The following is a 21626-nucleotide window of genomic DNA, read 5'->3' on the forward strand; positions in this document are numbered from 1 at the left end:
ACGTGACTTATTGGTGACCCATCTTCTATACCACTTATCCTTATTAGGATTGCAGGTGTGCTGGAGCTGATCCCAGCTGACTTTGGGTTAGAGGGGCGGGGCACACTCTGGAATGCATGCCAAGCAATTACACTTACTGGTGACCTGCCTCTTTCAAACATGTTTTTTTAATTAAGTCTGAAAATATTATTTTTGTTGTCTTATCTTAAAATGAGATTTATTAATCTTTAAGATTTAGAAAAAAATAACTGTTCTGAACATACAGAATCTCTGCAATCAATCTCTTATGTTATGTATTTTACTTTAATAGGTTGAATGCAAAAAGTCTAATTGAGATGAATATCTGACATAAATGACAGTCACTGTCTGCCATGAGGTAGAAAATACCCGAAGCGATAAAGATCTTTTATCATATGATTAATGCTCATCACTCGTTAAGTGCATGTCCTGAATTTCCACACAGGTGAGTTGATTAGACTTGGGCAAGTGTTGACTGGTGCTTTTCTGTATTTGCTCTTGTTGAAATTCTGGCACTTTCTCATGCTGTTGTGGTGTGTGTGTTGCAGCGAATCCTTCAGTTTGTGTTTTAATGTGGATTAAATAAGATGCTGGGTGCTACGCTGACATGTACTGTATATACACCAAAAAAAAATAATATGTAGGTAAGCCTAAAATGAACGTGATGGTACATTGGTATTAAAGAACATATTGGATCATCAACTGCTGACTGCTCTATCTTTGCGGTTTTCCAGGAATGGGTGTTCTATTTTTTGTTAAATCACTGGTGATAACATCAGTGCTCCGAGTGCCTGTGGAAGCATTTCTGCACATGTAAATGTTGTTGCAGGTTGTTGTCAAGACATGACATTTTGGTCGACTGTAGCAACAGAAAAGAAAAAAAACTTGCCTCGGGATTGATGACAGGCAAAATGTGTAAAAAAAAGAAAAAAATTTTTTCAATCAAAGCTGAATATTGCAGATAATGTCATATTATCACTAATTTATGTAATATTTGTTTGCATTTTTGTTTTTAGGAAGTAGAATAAACTGGATGGTTTCACACCCTCCATTTAAATGTTGATTTCACAGGTATGTTTTGGGTATTTTGCAATCAACATGACTTGACAGACAGTCTACAAATACAGTGAGTGACATGTAAACACATTTTAGACGTGAACTTACATGTGCATCTCATATTGAATACATGATGCATCCTGCAAATGCAATGCTACTTGCCCAGGTTGGGATTTCCGCCTTCCTAGGTGTAGTTAATGCTAACATAATGTTTCATTTACTTTTCCTGGAACCGGCTCCAGTGTTCTTCAACGCAACTTTGAATGGATTACATTGACAGCCCGAAGAGAAAAAAATATGACAGGAAGTAGTATTGTCATCATGGCCTCCCAAAGAGACCCGCGGCATGATAAAACAAAAACTCAGTTTCATAATTACTTTCAAATTTGAAAGAGAGGCAAACAGTGAAAATGACACCCCATAAAATTTTCATGAAGATTTTCTCATGGTATACAGTAAAATTACTAATTATAAATAAGCGTAAAGATAAACGGCCAGCTCTTATGGAACACTACAAAAAAATATTCATTCCTTATAAAATAAGTTGTTGAAAAAATTAAAAACATCCTAGTCCTCCAGAGATGAGACACCCATGTATTGCAGAGAAAAAAAAAACATAGTGTTTTGCGAAACCTCAAGATGGAAAAGCGTTATATAAAGGTAACAACATGCAGGTTGTTTAATTGGCAACGAGTTCACGTCAAATTGTTTTAGGTACAGAATGTCAATCAAAAACATGACAGGACCACCCTCCACTTGTCCGGGGGTCGATTGAAGTACGTTAGCGGAAACAAATGTACTTTTTGTTGCTATTGCACGAGTGCGTGTTGAAGATTTCCGAGACTGAGGCTCATCCCGTCCCTTACCGAGTGATCCACCGGGTCTCGTTAGAAACACATCTGTGATATTCATTGAGTGCATTTACTGTACTTCCTCCAGTTCTTCACTGGACCATTCAACTTGTTAATAGGCCTGTCTTCACAGGTAGAACCCTCTCAATGGGACACACTGTGGCAACAATGAGACCATGATCCAATGGATCGTGTTTTTTTTTTTTGTTAAGACAGCAGTCTCAAACTGTACAGACAGAAGGTATACCAATTATAGTGCAGAGGTAGAAAATATGAAAGTTAATCATGGCGCACTCTTTCAGTTACACTCAGTTATGCCGCAGGTGTAATCTTCATTCATAATTTCAGTGGCAAACTGGAATGTTCCTGTGTTGACTTCATTCATTTCTTTCATATCTGGGTTGGTGATAGTGGAGATGTTGATATTCTTCCATCAGAGCAGGTGGATGTCTTTAATTTCCTTCCCATTTGGGCTTCCTTCATCAATTCATCTAATTGTGACAGCATCGTAACAGAGTAACAGAGCTGTCTGTCACTCCATCATCTTGATGATTAGATTAATAAAATGGGACGACATGCAAGCTAACTTGGCTCACCTTTGATATGGATGCTAGAAGATATTAAGAATTGGATTGAAGTGAAAAAAACGATCAGTGGTTTTCAAAGTAAAAGCAATAGCTTTATTTTGATTCAACACAAAGATAATCCATCCGCTTTGTGTATATATATATATATATATATATATATATATAATCTCTCCCCAAAGTGACCCTCATGGCAAAAGAAGAGACAATGTCTCTAGCAACGTACTATTTAATATTGTTTTTAGTAAATATGGAACAGCGTGTAGTGCCAGTATCTTATATAACTTATCTATCTTTCTTAAGAAAAGAAATGGCCGAGTGGTCTAAGGCGCCGCGTTCAGGACCCAGTCTCCCCAGGAGGACTGGGTTCGAATCTCGAATTTCCCCATTTCAAAGAGAGATTTCGCCGCTCCTTCCTGCCGACTGCTGTCAGACTTTTTAACAAGAACATTGGGTCAGGCCTACAAACAGGAGGGCATTAGTGCAATTGTGCAGTCCTAGGATGCAATATAAACCGCTACTGCACTTTCAGCCAAGGGTGTACTTAAACATCGACCAATGATGTATTTTGTTTACCATTACAGTATTCTTATTACAATACTTCTATCATTGTAGTATTTCTCCCACTGCAGGATGTTCACTATTACAGTACTTTTATCATTGCAGTACTTTTATAATTACTGTATTTCCTATCATTGCGGTACTTTTACTATTACAATACATTCATCATTGCAGTATTTTTCTATCGTTGCAGTACTTTTACTATTACAGTACTTTTATCATTGCAGTATATTTTATCATTGCAGTACTTTTACCATTACAGTACTTTTATCATTGCAGTATTTTCTATCATTGCAGTACTTTCTTGTCATTTCAGTACTCTCACCATTACAGTACTTTTATCATTGTAATATCTTTATCATTGCAGTATTTTCAATCATTCAGTAGTTTTTATCATTACAGTGTTTCCCCCTCCGTATAATGGACAGGCATTAGGAGTGTTTCCTTACACTAGATACGTTTATACTGTGTATATTTGCATGCTTTTTATGAATGTCTGCTGTTAATGTTATACATTAACGACTACATTACGCCGCCGACTCTGTGTGATCTATATCTTTGCTGCTGTAACACTTCAAATTTCCCCATTGTGGGACTAATAAAGGACATCTTTATCTTTATCTTTATCTTTAACTCACATATACAGAGGGGCGTTTTGAGAGAAGGTAGAAACAACTATTTTTGGGGTGAAATGAGACTTTCGATCATAATTCATGGAGACGTCACTAAAGAATGACGTCACGTCATTGCTCTTCCCAACTTTCACCACAAATGCCCACTTAATGCTTCATGTTTCAAGTGGGATTAAATTAAACTTGAATATATAAAGCCCATCCTGTTATTCAAAACAGCTTGGCAGATTCTGATCTCGGCCCACATACGAAATCAATTTAGCTCAGATTTCGAAAAAATTAGAATTGAGCTATTGAGACCGTCTCAAAAAAAAAAAAAAAAGAATAAATCAGATGCAGGTTACATACAGTCAAAAAAATCAGACCTGGGTTGCATTTGCCTGTAGTGTGAACCTTAGATAAGTAGAAAGAGTGTAGGTCGAATACATCTATGAATGCATGTATTTAAAATGTTTTCTTATCTAATGAATGAATTAATAAACTCCATGTTTTCAATGCCCTCTGATCCCGCTCACATATTGGACGGCAGTGCACATCTAAGGTTGCATCTAACTCGTCAAATTCAAATAAAAGCACACAATCGCATATGAAACTTATTGCACGTCTTTGCGATATGCATATTGCATGGGCCATTATCACGAAAACAATATTTTTGCGATGTTTTGCTACCCAACTTAATACTTTTTAGATTACTGTCTATTTTAGATTAATGTGTTCCACAATCCCCTGATACTTTCAATTAAATCCTGATCTAATGGTTATTAAGAATGACACTGAAGCATCAGTCCCAAAAATATGAATAATAGGTGAATAGGTTATTGTGAAAATAATCTTTATATAGCTTTCCTGTTTTACTCACTTCAGTGGGTGCAGCCTGTCTGTGTTTTATATGTTGAGGATTTTGAAAGATCAAGATAAATGCACCAGGCCAACAAAAACATAGTTTAAAGTTGGAATAAATTGTGGTCTGACAAACATATTATGACCATATGAAACGTGAAAATTATTTACATTTTTCCTCTTGGGTCCTTTTGGAAATGGAATGGGGCAACAAAAACAACATTAGCTGGATGTTTTGAAACTACTGTAAATCGTGAGCTTTTATTATGACACATCTTTTCATCGGGTATCACTCTGTACATATAGTCTGTTATTTATTGTCTGACCTTTGAAACAGTTCAGGCAAATTAGTGTTTGATTTATTTTGGATTCTCAGTGCTGAATACGTTCTAAACTTTTCATGCTTGCACACAGCTGTTGTTTTTCCTTGTCTTGCAAGACTTGAGAATTGCTTTAATGTAGACTCTTTCAATTTCTAATTTTACCATTTTGAACAAAAATTTAAAAGCAAATTCACTTTTTCCTCGGTAAATTTGAGCATGCTGTTAGACTTTGCTCAAAAGTCCAAAATTAAATGAAATAAATGTTCTCCTTTTTTTTTGGGGGGGGGGCGCTTTGGAAAGATTTATGTATTAACCAATACAGAAACTCATGAAATAATTTTTTGTTAATTCCGAAAAAGATTGCGTCCACCAATATGGGACTGCAATGTCACAGTATTGTTGTTTACAAGGGATGCGAGTGTGTGTGTGTGCGTGTGTGTGTGGGGGGGGGGTGCGTGTGTGTGAATTAGAATAAAAAAGCTTTCACTCCGGAAAGTCTTCATTCACAGATCTTAGACATCTCATACATCTGTTTTACTTTGAAATGAAGCCTAACAGGCATGACTGTCTGACCCTCCCCCGATCTCTCCCTTTACTTCTCCCCATCTTAATAGCTTGATCGTGTGATTATAGCGCTTGAAGAAAAGCATATGTTTTGAACTCTCTCCCTTTAGGTCCACCAGGAAATGTTCTTTCATGAATTCAACTAATAAGACTGCGGAGCTTGTGCTTCGTAAAGACAACCTGTGCCTTTTCCAAGTGTGTAGAAATTATTTCCAGTTTGAGATGTTTGGATTTTTCTTCACCAACAATCCACACCTGCCCCCAAGTTTTTGCGAGCTGTTGCTTTAAAAAAAAAAAAGAAATACACTATTACTTATTGATAATCACGTAATGATGTCCGCCGTGTTCTAAAAGCATTTACTATCACATATTAATTTCTCACTAACCCTAATCCTAACAGATTCCTCCTAAAAACATCTTGTCGAGCTCATTAACAAACTATTTGACCTCATGTCACTTGCAGCAGTTAAGGTCAAGAGTGCAGCAAAAGCCATAATTCAAATAATCTTTCTCTGTCCTTACTTCTCATCCTTCCCGTCTTTGAGAATTCCTGCTAGGCTGGTATGTTGGAATTTTTGGTGTGACCCAAAATGTTCCATCAGTGCCATTCCTCTGCGCCACAGAGTGTGACCATAGAGAGAGCTCTGTGTTGAAGGCATGTGTCTGGCAAGGCTGCCAGGATCTAAAAAGTAAATAGCTGATAGACTTGGATTCAGTTACAAAACCAATGGTGCACTCCTCCAAAGGTTAAAAGTTGTTGGAAGTGTTTCAATGTTCACGAGACTAATGTACATGTGCTTCTGTTCTAATAATACTGAATGACCTGATGATGACGCAGAAATGTTCAGCGTTTTACATTATGCCTCCTCTGTTCACCTCATTACATTCAGCCTTGCCCTTTAATTTATAGTGTGGAGTTTTGTTTTATTCAGGAAAAAAAATTGGTTGCATCCCAAAAAGCAGGGAGTAAAACAGAACAAATATACTCTTTAAATGTAATTGTTCCAAAATAAAAATGTACAACATACAATAAACAATTGAAAACAAACATTTATGGAGGATGTCATTGACGACTGACCACTATTTGGTTCTGGGCCGGTCTCCTTGCCTTGGCCGACCCCGAAACCGGAAAAAAAACAAGCCGAGATGCAAAAGGGGGCGTGCCAATTTGTCATAAATGTCATCACAAAAAACCCTTAAATCACTACAGAGTCTTTTAGGGGGGGATCATTTTAGTGCTTTATATGCAGACGTATTATATAAGTGCCAATGTTAATGTCAAAGAGGCATCCCATTCACTTCCATAAGAGACTGTGAGTGCTATACATCGATACAATCATCCCAGTGGTCTCTCATGTTCTCCCTGTGATCAGGAGCACTTTGTGTAATCCCCAAAAGATGCAACCCCCAACACACACACACACAAAACCTCTGTTCTGAGCAGGATATGGCATATTTGCTATTCATTACGTATGCTTCATGGTAAAACACTGTCTGACATTCCTTGGCATCAGGAAAAAAAAAAAAAAAAACTTTAAGCACGATAAAATGTGCCAGTGCTCTCTGAGCTTTTAAAGTCAATGAGTCCATAAGTGGTTTTCCGCTTTTTAGTAATGGCATCAATAAGAGGCCTGTACACAAGGAGATGGTTTCTCTATAAGTTTGCCACCTGGATCTTGTGACTGCGGCGTATAGCGGATCTCTGTAAAACCAGCACTTCAATTAAATGCATCTGAACATGAACATAAACTTTTTCGTCTCACTTTATTGTTCATATTTCATTTTATTATAGAGAAAGCTAAAGGGTTAATAAACCTTTTTCGAAAACAGCCAAGTTAATCATTCATGATGTACTCCATATTCATACCCAATCGTCTCTTGGACTATTGAGATGATCTTTATTAATGAATAAATCAATACAAGGTTGGAGAAATTCACTTAATAAATCTAGATCAGGCCTAGGCAAACTACGGCCCACGATTAAACGTTTTAATCCGGCCCGCCGAAGTTGAAAAAAATGAAATGAATAAACCTTGTTAATGTTAATACTGTGGTTTTTCAAAGACATATATATTGTTGTAATGCTTTTGTTCACTTTCATTTAAATTAAATGTATTTTTTTCTCCGATGAGGTGAGGTTACCGAAACACTCCATCCATCTGCTGCAATTTTAGAACCCATTGTGGCCCGCCATTCAAAACGTTTGCCCACCCCTGATCTAGAATATACGTGCAAAAATTCTCTGCTTTCAACTTTGTGCAATTGTGACTAACTTCTTAATTTTTTTCCCATGTTCAGTCCTTGTAGGTATAACGGCCAAATACTATTTTGTCCAAATGAATTGTCGACCAAATTTAATTGTGCATTTATTTAACGGTTCTGTCTCCCTCCAGATGAGGTGAACATTCTGCTGGAGTTTTCCATTCAGTTACCCAACAGTCCAAACACCTCTGTGATTGTGGAAGATGGCGGTTGCCCAGTCCTACAGTTGGGACAATACGCCATCATGGCTCTCCCTCTCACGCAGCTCTTCACTGAAGGGTATGTTTCTAACTTAAGTTGCGTGTTTTCTAAACTCTTTATCCCTGGTATTCATTTTGAGTGAAATTTTCCTTCAGGTGTGAGAAAAATGGGAATTTATTTTGTCTAAATATTTCTTTTGTTAGAACAACTTAAACACAAGCATAGGCGGAAGGTGGCTTTGTTTACGACTGAGTTCCATTGCGACAGTGGTTATCTAACTGAAAGTCTTGATTACTGGAGATTATATGGAGGTTATATGTATAATAAACACCTTGAGGCCATAAATATAAAACAATCTCAGTAAAAACGGTGACTACCAAATTGTAACACCGTTGAACCAACTAGCCCATTAAGTGCTGTTTGTAATGTCAAATTGTTGGCAATGACTGCTTTTTTGGCCTCATCTAGTTATCTCAGTTTGGGAAAATTGTAGTTAATGTGAGAGTTACTGTCGACCTTTTTGTGACACCAGTCCGGGAACTTGTTTTGATGCACCTTGTATTCTCACCATTTCGTAATATAGTGCTCTCATCATCAATGAAAATAATCAGATTATCAAGTATTTGACAACTGTTAGAACTGTTTCGACCGGCTAAATGTTCTTACATGGGTCTCGGGGAAATAGACTGAATTAGTGCCTCTGTGTGTTTAGGTTTGCTGATGAGTTCAGTCTACTGGTGCAGCTGAAGAGTCCTCAGAGAGTTGAAAGCAGCGTGTTCACCATTCTGAACCCAGACGGCCATATCATGCTGCAGATGCGAATCAGTGCTTTCAACATTATCCTCACTGGAGCACAGCAACGGCACTATGAGTGAGCCTACTTTCCTATTTCATACAAGCTTGCTTTGATTTTCTTGCTTCTTTCTTGTTCCAATATCCATGCTTTTCTATATGCTTGGAATAAAAACAAGGACATGGAGAAGACACTTTTACCATGGAGTATTTACATTACTTATTAATAGAGCTGGGCAGTCCGTACCTCTGGTTCGGCCGGAGGCCCGTTTTTGGGGCGAAGGGTGGGAGGGTGACACATTTTAAAAGAGGGTTCAATTAACCGGTCCCAGTAGTTAATAACAGCCAAGGTCTTCCCACCGAACACACACATAATGTCTGGAGCCTCCTTTGTGCTTTAAAGCTTTAAATCAAAAGCAGGAGATTGTATGCAGATTGTAGTAACACTGCACCAAACAAACAACGGCAGAGTGATGGTGTACGGTGCAATGTGTTCCAAATGATTAATTATATAAATTGAAGTTAAACAAACATTAGAGTTTGCTGCAGCATCAGTCAGAAGGTGGCAGAGTGATTTATTGGGTTGGAATAAGGGGTCGTGATATGGTCATGACCTTAAGGGGGCTTGAAAGGTATAAAAATCCCCTTTAAAAAAAAATGTACGACCTTTTCTGCGATGTTAAACCATAAAAAAAGATATCTATGTACTGATTGATGTATGATTTTTTTCAGTGTTCTTTACAAACTTTTGTGTATAATAATTTACAAGCCCGTGTTTAGAGTGTAAATCTTGCAGTGCAGTTTCATTCTGTCACCTGTTATTCGGTTACTATTCTTCTTCTCTTATGCTACACACTCCCCTTCAGGTTCCCCATCCGTGATCTGACTGATGGAAAGTGGCATCATGTAGCTGTCAGTGTGTCTGGCCAGCGCGTGGCCACATTTGTGGACTGCACTCTGCTGGAGAGTGTGGACTGGGTCAACCAAGGTCTGGGGATCAAAACGGATGGACTCTTCATCATTGGGGGCATCATTGAAGGATTTGAGATTCCGTTTGAAGTAAGTATCTACATCAAGTTGAACGTATAAAGACAGTGCTGATTGGACTGCTCTGACATTGGATGGACGATATTGTGTATCTGTATCTGGTCAGTGACTATATAATCTCCTGATAAAGAAAGAGTTCCGAGATGTCCCTTTGAATATGTAAATGGCGCTGCATCTATTGAGGATCTTTTATCTTTTACATCTTTATGCGTTTATGTATAATAAATCAATCAATGTACTGTACAAATACACAGAACCGTCAATAGTAATTCCAGATGGTTACGCTGTCGTTTGATACAAGTCCACACAAACGCACACACACGCACACTTGCACACACGCACGCACAGGAAGTAACAAGCAGGAAGATATTTGTGGCCCTGTCCAAACTCATTCCCTTTTCATCTGCGAGACAGACATGCCGCTGCGATGCTAAGAAACCATGTTTTTGTTTTTATACAATAAATGATACAACGATAGCTACCTCCCAGGTATTAGCGTTCTATAAAAACAATCTTATTAATACGATAAATGTATTATGATGCGAAGGCAAATCTTCATGAATAACAAATTAACAGATGTGGAAAAAAGAACTAAAAACATTTTTGTTTATAGTTCAGCTTTCGTTGAGCCCTCCACTGTACTGAGTAGAATTCTATTTAGAAATGATCATAATCGTGTTGCTAAAACATTGGTTTCGAAAGACTGTTCCCAAGTACTGTATGTTAATAAACAAAACGTGTATACGAGATCACTGTAAATAGTATTGACTTTAAATTTAATGTGATGGATTGTTGGCGATGAACTAAACAAGCAATCTAATCCAATCTTGCGGTTGCGTTAATTGCTGCATCGTGTTCGTTGTGTTCACTTACACATACTTTTTGCTAGTTCAGTTGTATTTTTACTTTGCCCCTCCTATTGCGACATGTAACACCACCGCAAATCGTCATATTTCTTCTTATTGAAACATACAGTCAACGTCTATGGAACAGACGTGATGTTGGATCATGCTTTGTTTTTTTGTGTTGTGGGACTTTTCTGGCATCGTTAACTTCCTTTACTAGAAAACATAAAGCATTTTTAATGACTTTGCAATGCAGCTATGCTTAAGGTTGAAGCTGCCGGGAGACAGTCATCACGACTCCCGTTCTCTCCCCTTGACAGATGAATTTATTTTGGATTTAAGATGTACTGTCGACTTATTATCTGCATGGCATGCACGGGCATGCCTCAAGTCGGTGAAGCTTTGATACTCCTCCAGGGGTGGAACTTTATGCTTTGCAGCAACATTTGAAACCTGCACAATCTGGTGAGATCCAAAATGAGAACTATATCAAACAACGACACATCACGGTCAACATACCAAGACTCACGTATCAGTGTGGCTAAATGCATCAAGTACTGCGTTTAAAACTCATTTGACCTTAAAGTGATGCTTATCGGTGCTTATATAAGAAACACACACTCACACACACACACGCAACCTTTTCATCATTATCTGATGGTCATGTTATGATTCAGTAAAACATCTGACTGCAGTTATGTAAATGCACACTGCTATCTGTGGACTTAATATTGCCACAAACGTGATCTTCAAACTTCATACTCCACTACACAGCTTACAGTGTATTTTTTTTCTGTGGGTGTTGTTGTAGGGCCATCTGCGACAGTTCACCTTCCTGATGGACAACCCGGATGCTGCTCGGCAACACTGCACCCACCACCCACCACGCTGTGTCGGGGGCACCTTCAAACCTCCACACTTCCTACACAACAGTGCTTTGGAGGTTAGAAAATGAATGCCCTCCCGCCACACACACACAATGAATCCCAAACTGTTAAATCCTTGATTTTCTACCTTTATGAGTAAGGTCTGTCACAGACTGATTAAAAATGATCTGTTTAGAAAAATCTTTCTTTGTACACCGGGCCTTAGTCCCTGTTTGAGAATCTGTACCGGCAATTTGTCTGACTGAAGCTGCTTTCTAATTTTATAATTGTGATTTGTGTGTCTATTTGAACCGTAGCAATTAACCTCTGAAAATGAATCAGCAACTCTGACTTTTTTTTAACCTGACTCAAACAACACAAAGCTAAAAATGGACCAAGCAATGGCTCCTAACTAGAAAAATGTCAATGTACTACTGTGTAAGAATATCCATCCAACCTTTCATCCATTATCTGCGCCGTTTATCTTCACAAGGGTCACGGAGCCTATCAAAGACATCTTTGGGTAGTTAGGTGGGGTACATCCTGAATTGGTTACCAGCTATTTGCAGGGCACACAAAGACAAACAACCATCCATGCTCACATTCACACCTAGGGACAATTTAGAGTGGTCAATCAACCTGCCATGCATGTTTTTGGAATGTGGGAGGAAACCGGAGTACCCGGAGAAAACCCCTGGAGGCATGGGGGGGGGCATGCAAATGCCACACGGGAAGGCCAGAGCCCGGAATTGAAGCCCTGAACTGTGAGGCGTACGTGCTAATATCCAAAAGAAAACCTGGCTTACTACAGGGCTGTATATTTCAACTGTGTACGACCCAACTATGTGTGGTTTCTTAACTTTTGAGTCTGCTTCTTCTCAGATTCTACCAGTGTCCTCAAATGATCTCAACAACCTGATGGCACATCCTGAGGATGAGTTACTTTTTGCTCTTGGCGGAACTGTAAGTAAATTTCTACGTGATTTAACTCTTGAGAAATTCCAAATCCACACTTGAAATGTCTAGTCATAAAAAAGTGCTAAACATTAAGCAACCAAACAAACAAATAAGTAAGTCTCGTTGTCAGGGTTCACAATGGCTCTGCGGTCTCCACTGATAATGCGAGCAATGCTTACCATCATGTCGTCATGGTGATTGTTACCAGCTGTTCATGGGCAGGCAGGCAGTTGTGGCGCATTTGCCTCGTTTCGGTGGTTTTGCCCTTTCATCGGCTTGTCCAAATAAACTCAATGATCCAACTTGTCTCATTAATGCGATATGGAGCCTCCGGCCATTGGGCCCGACCAACCAGTTCAGCTCATGTTACTGGCCCGATTTGTGTGACTGTGAAAGGGGTTAGTAAGGAACCACTTTTGACTCTTATGGTTACAAAAAAAAAAAAAGGACGGTATATTTTGGGCTATTGTTCGTGTTTTTTCGCCCTCACATTAAGTACGTCCATTCATTTTCTGTGCTTCCAAATATGGGCAAGTATTAGTCCTCAATCAACCTTACATGCATTTTTTGAGGAGGAACCAGAGCACCCCGAGAAAACCCACATGAGAAAACTCAGATTGGGGATCTGATTGTGAAGTTATACTCATAAGAGGTCTAACCAACATGCCAATTTAAACATAGGTGCAACCAAACTGATTGGAATTCATCATCGTACTCAAAACACACTTCCGGAACAACAATGGAGTTCATCAGGTGACAAAATTGGAAGATTTTAAATGGGTCAGTTCAGTCACTCTCCAGGTACTGTAGTTTGTGTATTTTGCCTGCTAAATGAAGAGAGTAAACTGACAAGGCAGACACACAAATGAGGTCATGGTGAAAACCTGGATACGCATCACAAAAGAAAGCACCGAGCAAGTAGTCATAATGAAGTGACTGTTCAATGTAGAATGTTAATCCCCTCACCCAAAAAAAATATGCAGTATTTATTTATTTATTTAGTTGTATTTGCTTACTCTAGTTCTTAATCCATGTTTTAGGAATATATCAGAAACATATGCATAGACCAAACAGAAACCTCAAAAAAAAAAATGATGGGATTTTCTTTGATGTGTACAGAATTTGATAGGTTGTCTAGCATGCCGTGCTAGCGCTACCAGGAACAGCTTATCCATTGAGAAGCCTTTTGGATGATGTCACTCCCCTTTTTGGATTGTAGAAAATGGAGGAACGAGTAACACCATATGCCTAATAGTGACTGAAATTGCCATCTACTGAGCCTGTCTTTTTCTTTTCTTTTCTGTTCATGTGTTTCTACTTTTCCATTTTTATTGTGTTGAGCCTGTGCCTGATGGATGTCCTATTACAGGATTGTCTTAGTCTGTACCCGTCTCCTCTTCTTGCATCCCTTTGTTTGAATGCTATACTGTGAGAAATGCTGTTATTCCTCCGCATTTTTCTGCTGTGCTACACCTGTCCTGTTTCTATTTAAACTTGACATTTACACACAGCGTTTTGAAGGACGGATTTCATCTGGTTGCTCATTTTCTGCTTTAGTCACTATTTAAGGTAGTTATGTTGTCAAAATAAATGTAACCATTTGATCCTTCTTGCGGCAGCTTTGAATGTATAAACACCATATGTCTAATGTTTTTAAAACATAAGATGCTTTATACTTTATCTTGTGTTGTTTTAGGCACCATTATTTATTGTAATTTCTATTTTGTGGGTGTTCTGTGGCTTTATAGATTACATCTTAACCACATTATAATGTATCATAAAATATTATACAGAAAGACACAACACCCCGCAGCATGTTAGTACTGGATTGGAACAAGATGGATTTTGCGCCAGCATTAAAGGTGACACTGTTGCTGTGGGATTATTCTTTGCGAAAGTCAATGGTATTTAGAAATGAAGTCAACGGTCAACTATTTTTTTCTCAGTTGACTGTTCGTTCAAATTTGGAATTTTTAACTGTCCAACAAAATTGTTTTCTAAATGTGTTAATTTCTTAAACCACATAAATATTCACTCAAATTGCTCATTAATATGAGTATTTCAGTTGTAATATCAGTTATATACAATAATAATAATTTTATGTTTGCTGTTTTTCCCTCTCTTAATACTTAACTATTATGCATACACTGTACAATGAAAAAGGAAAATTAGGCGAGTTTTAGAGAGTTTTAGTCACCCAAAAAAAAAATGTCAGCTGAATCTCCCCTTGAGTGCACATAAAGTACAACAAACAAATGCAATGAAATGGATTTGTAACTTCAAGAATATTTTAACGTTACGAGTAAGATATTGGTTAAGGCAAATGACAAACATCCAATACAAATAAGACATTCAAAACACATTTTCTTGACTCGTGACGATCAGGAAAGTCATCAAAATGATAAATGATCTTTTCAAATAATTTTGAATTGGAGAAGTGGGTTGGAATTCCTTTGTTCCTGTACTGCCTGCTTCTCATTAAATCTAGATTAAATCCTGATAGATGTGACCTGCAGAGGTACGACCATCCAGTCTCTGCTTTTCCTCAGTGTCTGCACTCTGGGGAGAAATACAACTACTATAGATTAACAAGAAGTATTTCTCCTCCATTAAGTTCTGCTGTTTTTGTCTTTGGTGCGTAACGCTTCTAACACAGGGCCACATTCCTGGAGTTTCCTGACTTTGATGCATATTCTGTGTGAGGCCACCAGGTCCTTTGACAGGTGCTCTCAAGAGACGTGAGGCTTGAGCAGATAATCCATACTCCACCAGTGTGCACTAAGATGTTAAACACTCCCTAAGGTCAGGGGCCTCCATTAATTAATTACTGCTACATTACATACGAACAGTACATGAGCGCTACAGGATAATGTTTTTAAACTAATGAGTATCGCCTGACTGTCCATGATGGGGAGTTTTTTTTATTTTTTTTATTTTAATTTTAAATTATAATGTCTGCTTTCAATGTTTCCTTCCTCTTTCGTTTGTTCATTCTGTGTACTTGGTTTTTGCCTTAGTGGTCACATGCCTTTCGGGGTAGCTTGTGAAAGCTGAGGTCAGCGTCAGGTCATCGTCATATAGCTGGGTTGGAACAAGAGTGTGATAGAGCGGTTAGCCTGTGGTCATCTCTCTGGCAGCCGACAAGTCAAGTCGACATCAGTGAGACTTGGTTGTTGTTGAACACGTCACGTCATGTTGGTGCTGACTGTGCCTGACTCACTTCCGTCTCATTCTTAAGTGTTTCCTAAAAACAGCTTTATCAATCAATAATTATTTTTATGATCTCATGTCATTTAGTGTTCATGTTTAAGAAAACAAATTGTTTCCTGGCAACAAAAGACTGAGATACATTAGATGTGCCAGCACACCTTCCACTATTGCACAACATTTTTAGGTGCCTTATTCTCATTTGACTGTTTGGGGCCAGCATGGCTCAGTAGTAAAGTAGTTGTGGGTTCAATCCCCAGCCATTGTGACCATGATACTGAACCTCCAGTTGCTCCTGATCGTATGTCATCAGTCGGTAGATGAGGTAATTATGTAAAGCACTTTGATGATAGAAGGTAGAAAAGCGCAATGCAAGTGATAGTCTGTTTTACATTTTACCCTGCTTGTTTCTACAACAATGGTTTTTCATCCCCCTCAACCCCCCCCCCCCCCCCAATCAATTATACTGTGCATGAAAATGTTTAACGGATGCAAGCCTCAGTTGCATCTTCCGTTGCGGTTCTAAGGCAATTCTGCCCACACTCATGGGTAAATATTCCAACACACAAAACAACTTGCATAAAACACTTTCTAAAGGGAAGCACTGCTTTCAAAATAAAATCACTGTGCTTATTTCCTATTTGAGTTGACTTTATAATGACCTTGCAAGGGCTGGTCAGAGGTCATGAATGGTCCAAATGTTACACATGGGTCATATCATGTCCGTTATAAAGGCACAGATGAAGTGCAGTGACTGAAAAAGTAAGTAAATAAAAGGCCCTAATGATGAAAAGACAATGTAAATTCCGAAGCGTGAGCCAGACACCACCAGAATTACTTATGCTCTTAATGTGAAAGAAACATTTGTTAAATATTATAATGAGGAAGCATGTTTTACATCAAGAGCCTCAAAATGTCAAGCTTGTGTTCTCTTAAAAATGTTCTGTACACTGTCAAGCATGTCTTTTGGGAGCCAATTCCCAATCCCAATTTCTAAGTAGCTCTTGACCTCCCTAGAAACTAACTGCTCCCATTGTGAAATAATTACAAAGTCCTCAAATGACCAAGTATGACAGGAAGTGGGTTGTTGATGGAAGCTGAAGCTCGGATAATGAAAAAAAAGGAGGAATTTGCGATTTCTGAAAGAATAAATGAATTCAAAGCCAAATAATTATTTAGCTTGTTTCACTCAGCATCACTGAATGATTTGGTCCACGGTATCTATGATGGACTGAACATCAACTGTCTTAAAGTTTGCTCAGGTTTCAAATTGCTTGTAAGCCACTGTAGTAAACACAAATAAAAAATTTGAAAACCTGACCCATGAATTCAAATATAAGATATTGTTAGATGCTGCTGACTTTAAGTGTGAGGTGTGGTCCAGACTCAATAATGAGGCAAGACTGTGACTCATATATGAAAAATGTGCTTATTAGTGAAGGCCTGAATGAAATGTATCACAGCATGCCTTTTGAAATAAATACTGTATTGTGTGATTTTAGTATGCAACAAAGCTCTTCACATAAAATGAGAGGGGTTTATTTACAGTATTATAGAACAGTGAATTTTCACCTAGTGGATCAGGACACATTACAGATGGGGGACAGACGGTTGGTCTGGAAAAGAAAAATGTATCTATGGCCTTGAAGTTTCTTTATACAAGTATTTCGGGATGGTTGCGTACCGGCACCAGGTATCGGTATCAGTATTGGACCGATACGGCCTGATTTCAACGTTTCCTTCCCTAAGTGTAGAAGTTCTACTTTAATGGGGTCTTGTTTGCAACTGAGTGATGAATTGGAGCAGGAGATTGAATGGCAGACGGGTGCAACGTCTGCAGTCGGATAAGCTGAGCGTCGTGACCGAATAAACAAAATTGTGGTTACAAGAAGATGAAATGAGTTTCCTCGACAGCAGTGCTTCTCAAATAGTGGGGCGGGCTCCCCCTCGGGGGGTCCCGGTGCGATGCTGTGGGGGACGCGTGTCACCCTGGGGAACATGCTTTTTTTCAAGTGTAAATGCACATCCACTCCAGTAGTTGGCAGTGGCGCTCTCATTGCCCATTGTGCGCAGCAAGGATTAACGCTACCATGTAAGTTTGTTTTGCAATGAAAATGCTATTATTTATAGTTGCGGCAGAGAGTGGGTGGTGAGGTGGAGTCATCAATTGTTTTCTTCTTGCAGAAAATAATTGAAAAGCACTAGTTTATAGGTTGTAGGGTTTGAAGCTCAGTCAACCAAGAGGGACTCAGAGTAGAACCGCTGCTCCTCCACATTGAGAGGAGCCAGATGAGGTAGCTCAGGCATCTGGTTAGCATGCACCTCACTGAGGAGGAGTTCCGGACACATCCTACTGGGAGTAGACCCTGGCAGCGACCCAGCACCCGCTGGTGAGACTGAGTCTCACGGTTTGTCTCGATACGCCTGGGATGCCCCCGGAAGAGCTGAACGAAGTGGCTTAGGGAGAGGGATGTATGGGCTTGCCTGCTACAGTTGCTGCACCTTCAAACACAGATGATGGATGGATGGATAATTACTGGAATTATGACTTTGCTGCGGAGTTAGCGTCGATTAGTGCTTGACTAGGACGCATTATATTCAAATTTGGGTCAGAACATCGCCATAACAGCGTAGCTCTGTTATAAACCGACGACTCCTTATAGGAATTTTGATTGCCTAAAAGTACTTTCACTTTACTAAAGTACTTGTGTATTATTTTTTTGCACTTTTCATCTTAGTTCTTAGTTTCTCAGGTGCTCCCCAAGGCACATTGACCAGGTGTGCATTATGATACATGTTATTAACGGCAAATTCTAATGAGTATATTTTATTTATTGTCCTTATCTACTATAAATGTGGGTCACAACTTAAAGACAAAATGAAAATTCAGGTTTCAGGGGGAAACAGATGAGGACCACTGTTATAGAAGACTAAAGTAGTTTGCTACGGCAGTGGTAGAATGTTCCCTCATTTAGAGACTGTGTAACATCAAAGTGATTTTATCAGAAAAATTTCATATAGCTTTTGCTATGACGCATGTGAACATCCACATTCTGCTACAGCAACGACTTGCAAACCATAAGGAAAGACATCACATCACTGCAGGATGCGTCGGCCTTTAAAACGTAAATGAGGACTTTTATTACATGTGGCAGACAGCTCTGGAAGTCATTAAGTGGAGAGGTTAAGGAAGATGTTATGCTTCCAAGTTGTGGAGAATTCAATGGAGAGCACTGATATTTCTTGCTGTCTCCCTTGCCAGTGGATGAGCTTTTCTCAACTTTCATCTACTCTAGCTAATTTAGCTCCTGTTACATTTGACTTGAAATGATACTTGTAAAAGTTATCACTCACTACTTAACTTCATGGCACATTGTTGTCTTCTTTACGTGCTACGAAAAAGCAAGGTGATATTTACTCTACCTCTAATGTGGATTTTTCTTGGAATGTGGGGATCGTGAATTTCCTCTCCCCTTCTCTGTCGGTGGAGATTGTTCATACTTTTGCTTGCGAGCAAGCTGCTTGTAACCGAAACCCAGCGAGTAGGGAAAACCTCACATTATCTCATCATTGGCTGACGTTCCTTTTTTGTTTCAGTTGGAATGGGCAGTCACGGAGTATAATTAGTAAATTTTTTCTTACATTAATAGATCATTCTAGTGTGGTTACTTGATTTAGAAGCTGTTTTTATTCACTCTTTTTTTTTTCTTTTAATGACTCATAAATTGTTTCAAATGTGAACGCATCAGTGTTTGATTTCCAGTTACAATGTACCTGTCGGTGCTTAAAATTCCTTAAGATAATTACATTTGAATGTTTTTAGTGTGTTATTTTTTTTCTTTGAACTGTGTTTTTGTTCTTAAATAAATGTAAAAATCTATCAATCTGTTGAAGCACAATCTAACCGTGTAAAAGTTAATGTGCCCTATTTTTTTTTTTAAGCATATTGCGTATAAAAGGAACAGTATATGGTTGATACCAGTGAAGAGGGGTGTGCACCTTCTGTGGGTGTGTTAGTTGAGAGCTGGATCAACCTCTTGTGCTGAGGTCTGCATGTTAGTATGAATGAATCACAACTGAGGTGCATACAGATCTGCAGTTTCTCCTCTCCAGTCATGTTCTATCCTCTTGGATGGTGCCTGTTCCTTGGATGCTTGCTGTTGGATTTAGATGGCCAGTATGTGCACAGTCAAAGGCGGCAAAAACAACAGGTACAAGTTGAATTGAATATAGTTGCGATTGTCTATAGTCTGCGTTGTGAAAGTGAATTTACGCTTTTTTGGCTGCTCTTAACTGAGAGAGTAGGAGGTCAATTGTGTTTAAGTGGAATGTCCTCTTTGTCGGTATGTGCAAGTTATGATTTCACCTGAGGAATGGCATTGTTAAAATTATTCTTTATTGATTTGTTTTTTTTCTTTTTAGGCTGATAAACGCTTTTGAGATGCGTCAAACTAAGTATAAAATTTGCTTTAAAAGTATACAAGTCATAGTTTATCGAGTTACAGCCATTGTAAAGGACATTTAATCAAACTTAAAATCCCATTGAAGCATTAGCTGTGTGGGGCTCTTTCATTGTCCAACTGTAGCTGCTGCGGAGATTGAAATTATGAGAAATATTAATAGTACCATCATTTCTGGACTCCAGGTCGAACTTTTTTCCCACGCTTTGAACCGTGCGGCATTAAATGTGACTCTGTTTATTTATGGCTGTTAACTAACAAGCTCTATGCTGACACGACTTTCACCAAACGTCATATCTGACTAATGAAATTGTTGAACACATCACAGTGGACCTGGCAATGTTTCCATGGACACTTTTATTCGCATTAAAAGACTGATTAGAATAAAAATGTACACATTCAGTACCCGTTTCAAATATTCTGACCTGATCAATTCCATTCAGGTCAAGATTTTATTTCAAACGAGAGTGGTGGTTTGTGTCTATTAATAATCCGATTGGTGTGGATGAAACTGGTTTCCAGCCAATTGCAGGAAAGACAACCAACCAACCGCGCTCACACTCACACCTAAGGACAATTTAGAGTGTTCAATTAACCTCTGGGTAATGTGGGAGGAAACCGGAGTGACCGATTGAAACCAACGCAGGCACGGGGAGAGCATGCAAAATCCACAAAGGAAGGCTGGAGCCCACACCTCTGCTCTGTGAGGTCATCATGCTAATTTGAAATGAAAAGTGCAGTCTTGAGCTGTGGTCAGCAACCACCGGAGCACGTCCCCCTCTTTGGAGCAGGCCGTGGCGGGCCACACAGATAAAAGAAAAAAAAACTTGCAGTACAGAGTCTTGCTCCTTGAAAAGGCAGAACTGATAATATTGTTCATCATATCCCCACACATGTAATTATGTACGTGTAACTACCTGATAAACTGTTATTGCCTGCGGATAAAATCATTTCTGCTGCATGTAAACACAGGTCTTCTGCGTTTACCCGAGCGTTTTTGAGTTTTAAGAAAATGGCTGTACTAATCATTATCAGAGATTCAAACCTAAATTTGTATATAAAATACTTTGCAAAAGTCTTGGGCCACTATTAATCTTTGTTGCTTTAATTACCTATTTCATTTGAACAGAGTAAAATTCTTATGGGAACCTAACGTTTAAGAGGATTGGAACATGGGCTCAAAAAGAACACTAGGTGCAAATTTAAGAATTGGATTCTGCTACGATATCACGCCGTTCATGAAATAGAGCCCGAAGTATCATGAGGACTGTTCTGAAAAGGTGTGTTCAGACCGTAAAGCACGTTATGACCTTCTTTTGCGGATCTAATGATTATGTTGAAATGTCGAGCCGGCTACTGAGTGATCTCTATGGAGGCTGCCGTCATTTGCTACTGTTTTGAGTTGAGCTCGCGTAGGCCTTTGGCCTGAGGTGGAAGCCGGATAAATTTATGTATACAAATATTTCAACGTCTTTTGAGGTCCCCCCACCTCTCAGGCATGCATGCTGCACAATCTTATATTCCCAGACCACCACTGAGGATTTGGGTTCACACTTTGAT

At 38.9% G+C, this 21626-nt stretch overlaps 1 protein-coding gene across 1 annotated transcript in view; it reads left to right on the forward strand.

Annotated features, from left to right (window-relative positions):
* The first annotated feature begins 19667 nt into the window (after positions 1–19667).
* Positions 19668–21626, forward strand: part of LOC148319548 (uncharacterized) — a 49027-nt gene continuing 47068 nt past the window's right edge. The window contains exon 1 of the mRNA XM_088282172.1: positions 19668–19817. Coding sequence (XP_088138298.1) covers positions 19668–19817 — 150 coding nt within the window. The remainder of the gene's footprint in view (positions 19818–21626) is intronic.

Source organism: Idiotropiscis lumnitzeri, chromosome 18, assembly GCF_059441095.1.
Source record: "Idiotropiscis lumnitzeri isolate Australia: NSW breed Sydney's pygmy pipehorse chromosome 18, RoL_Ilum_1.0, whole genome shotgun sequence".
NCBI classification, from domain to species: Eukaryota; Metazoa; Chordata; class Actinopteri; order Syngnathiformes; family Syngnathidae; genus Idiotropiscis; species Idiotropiscis lumnitzeri.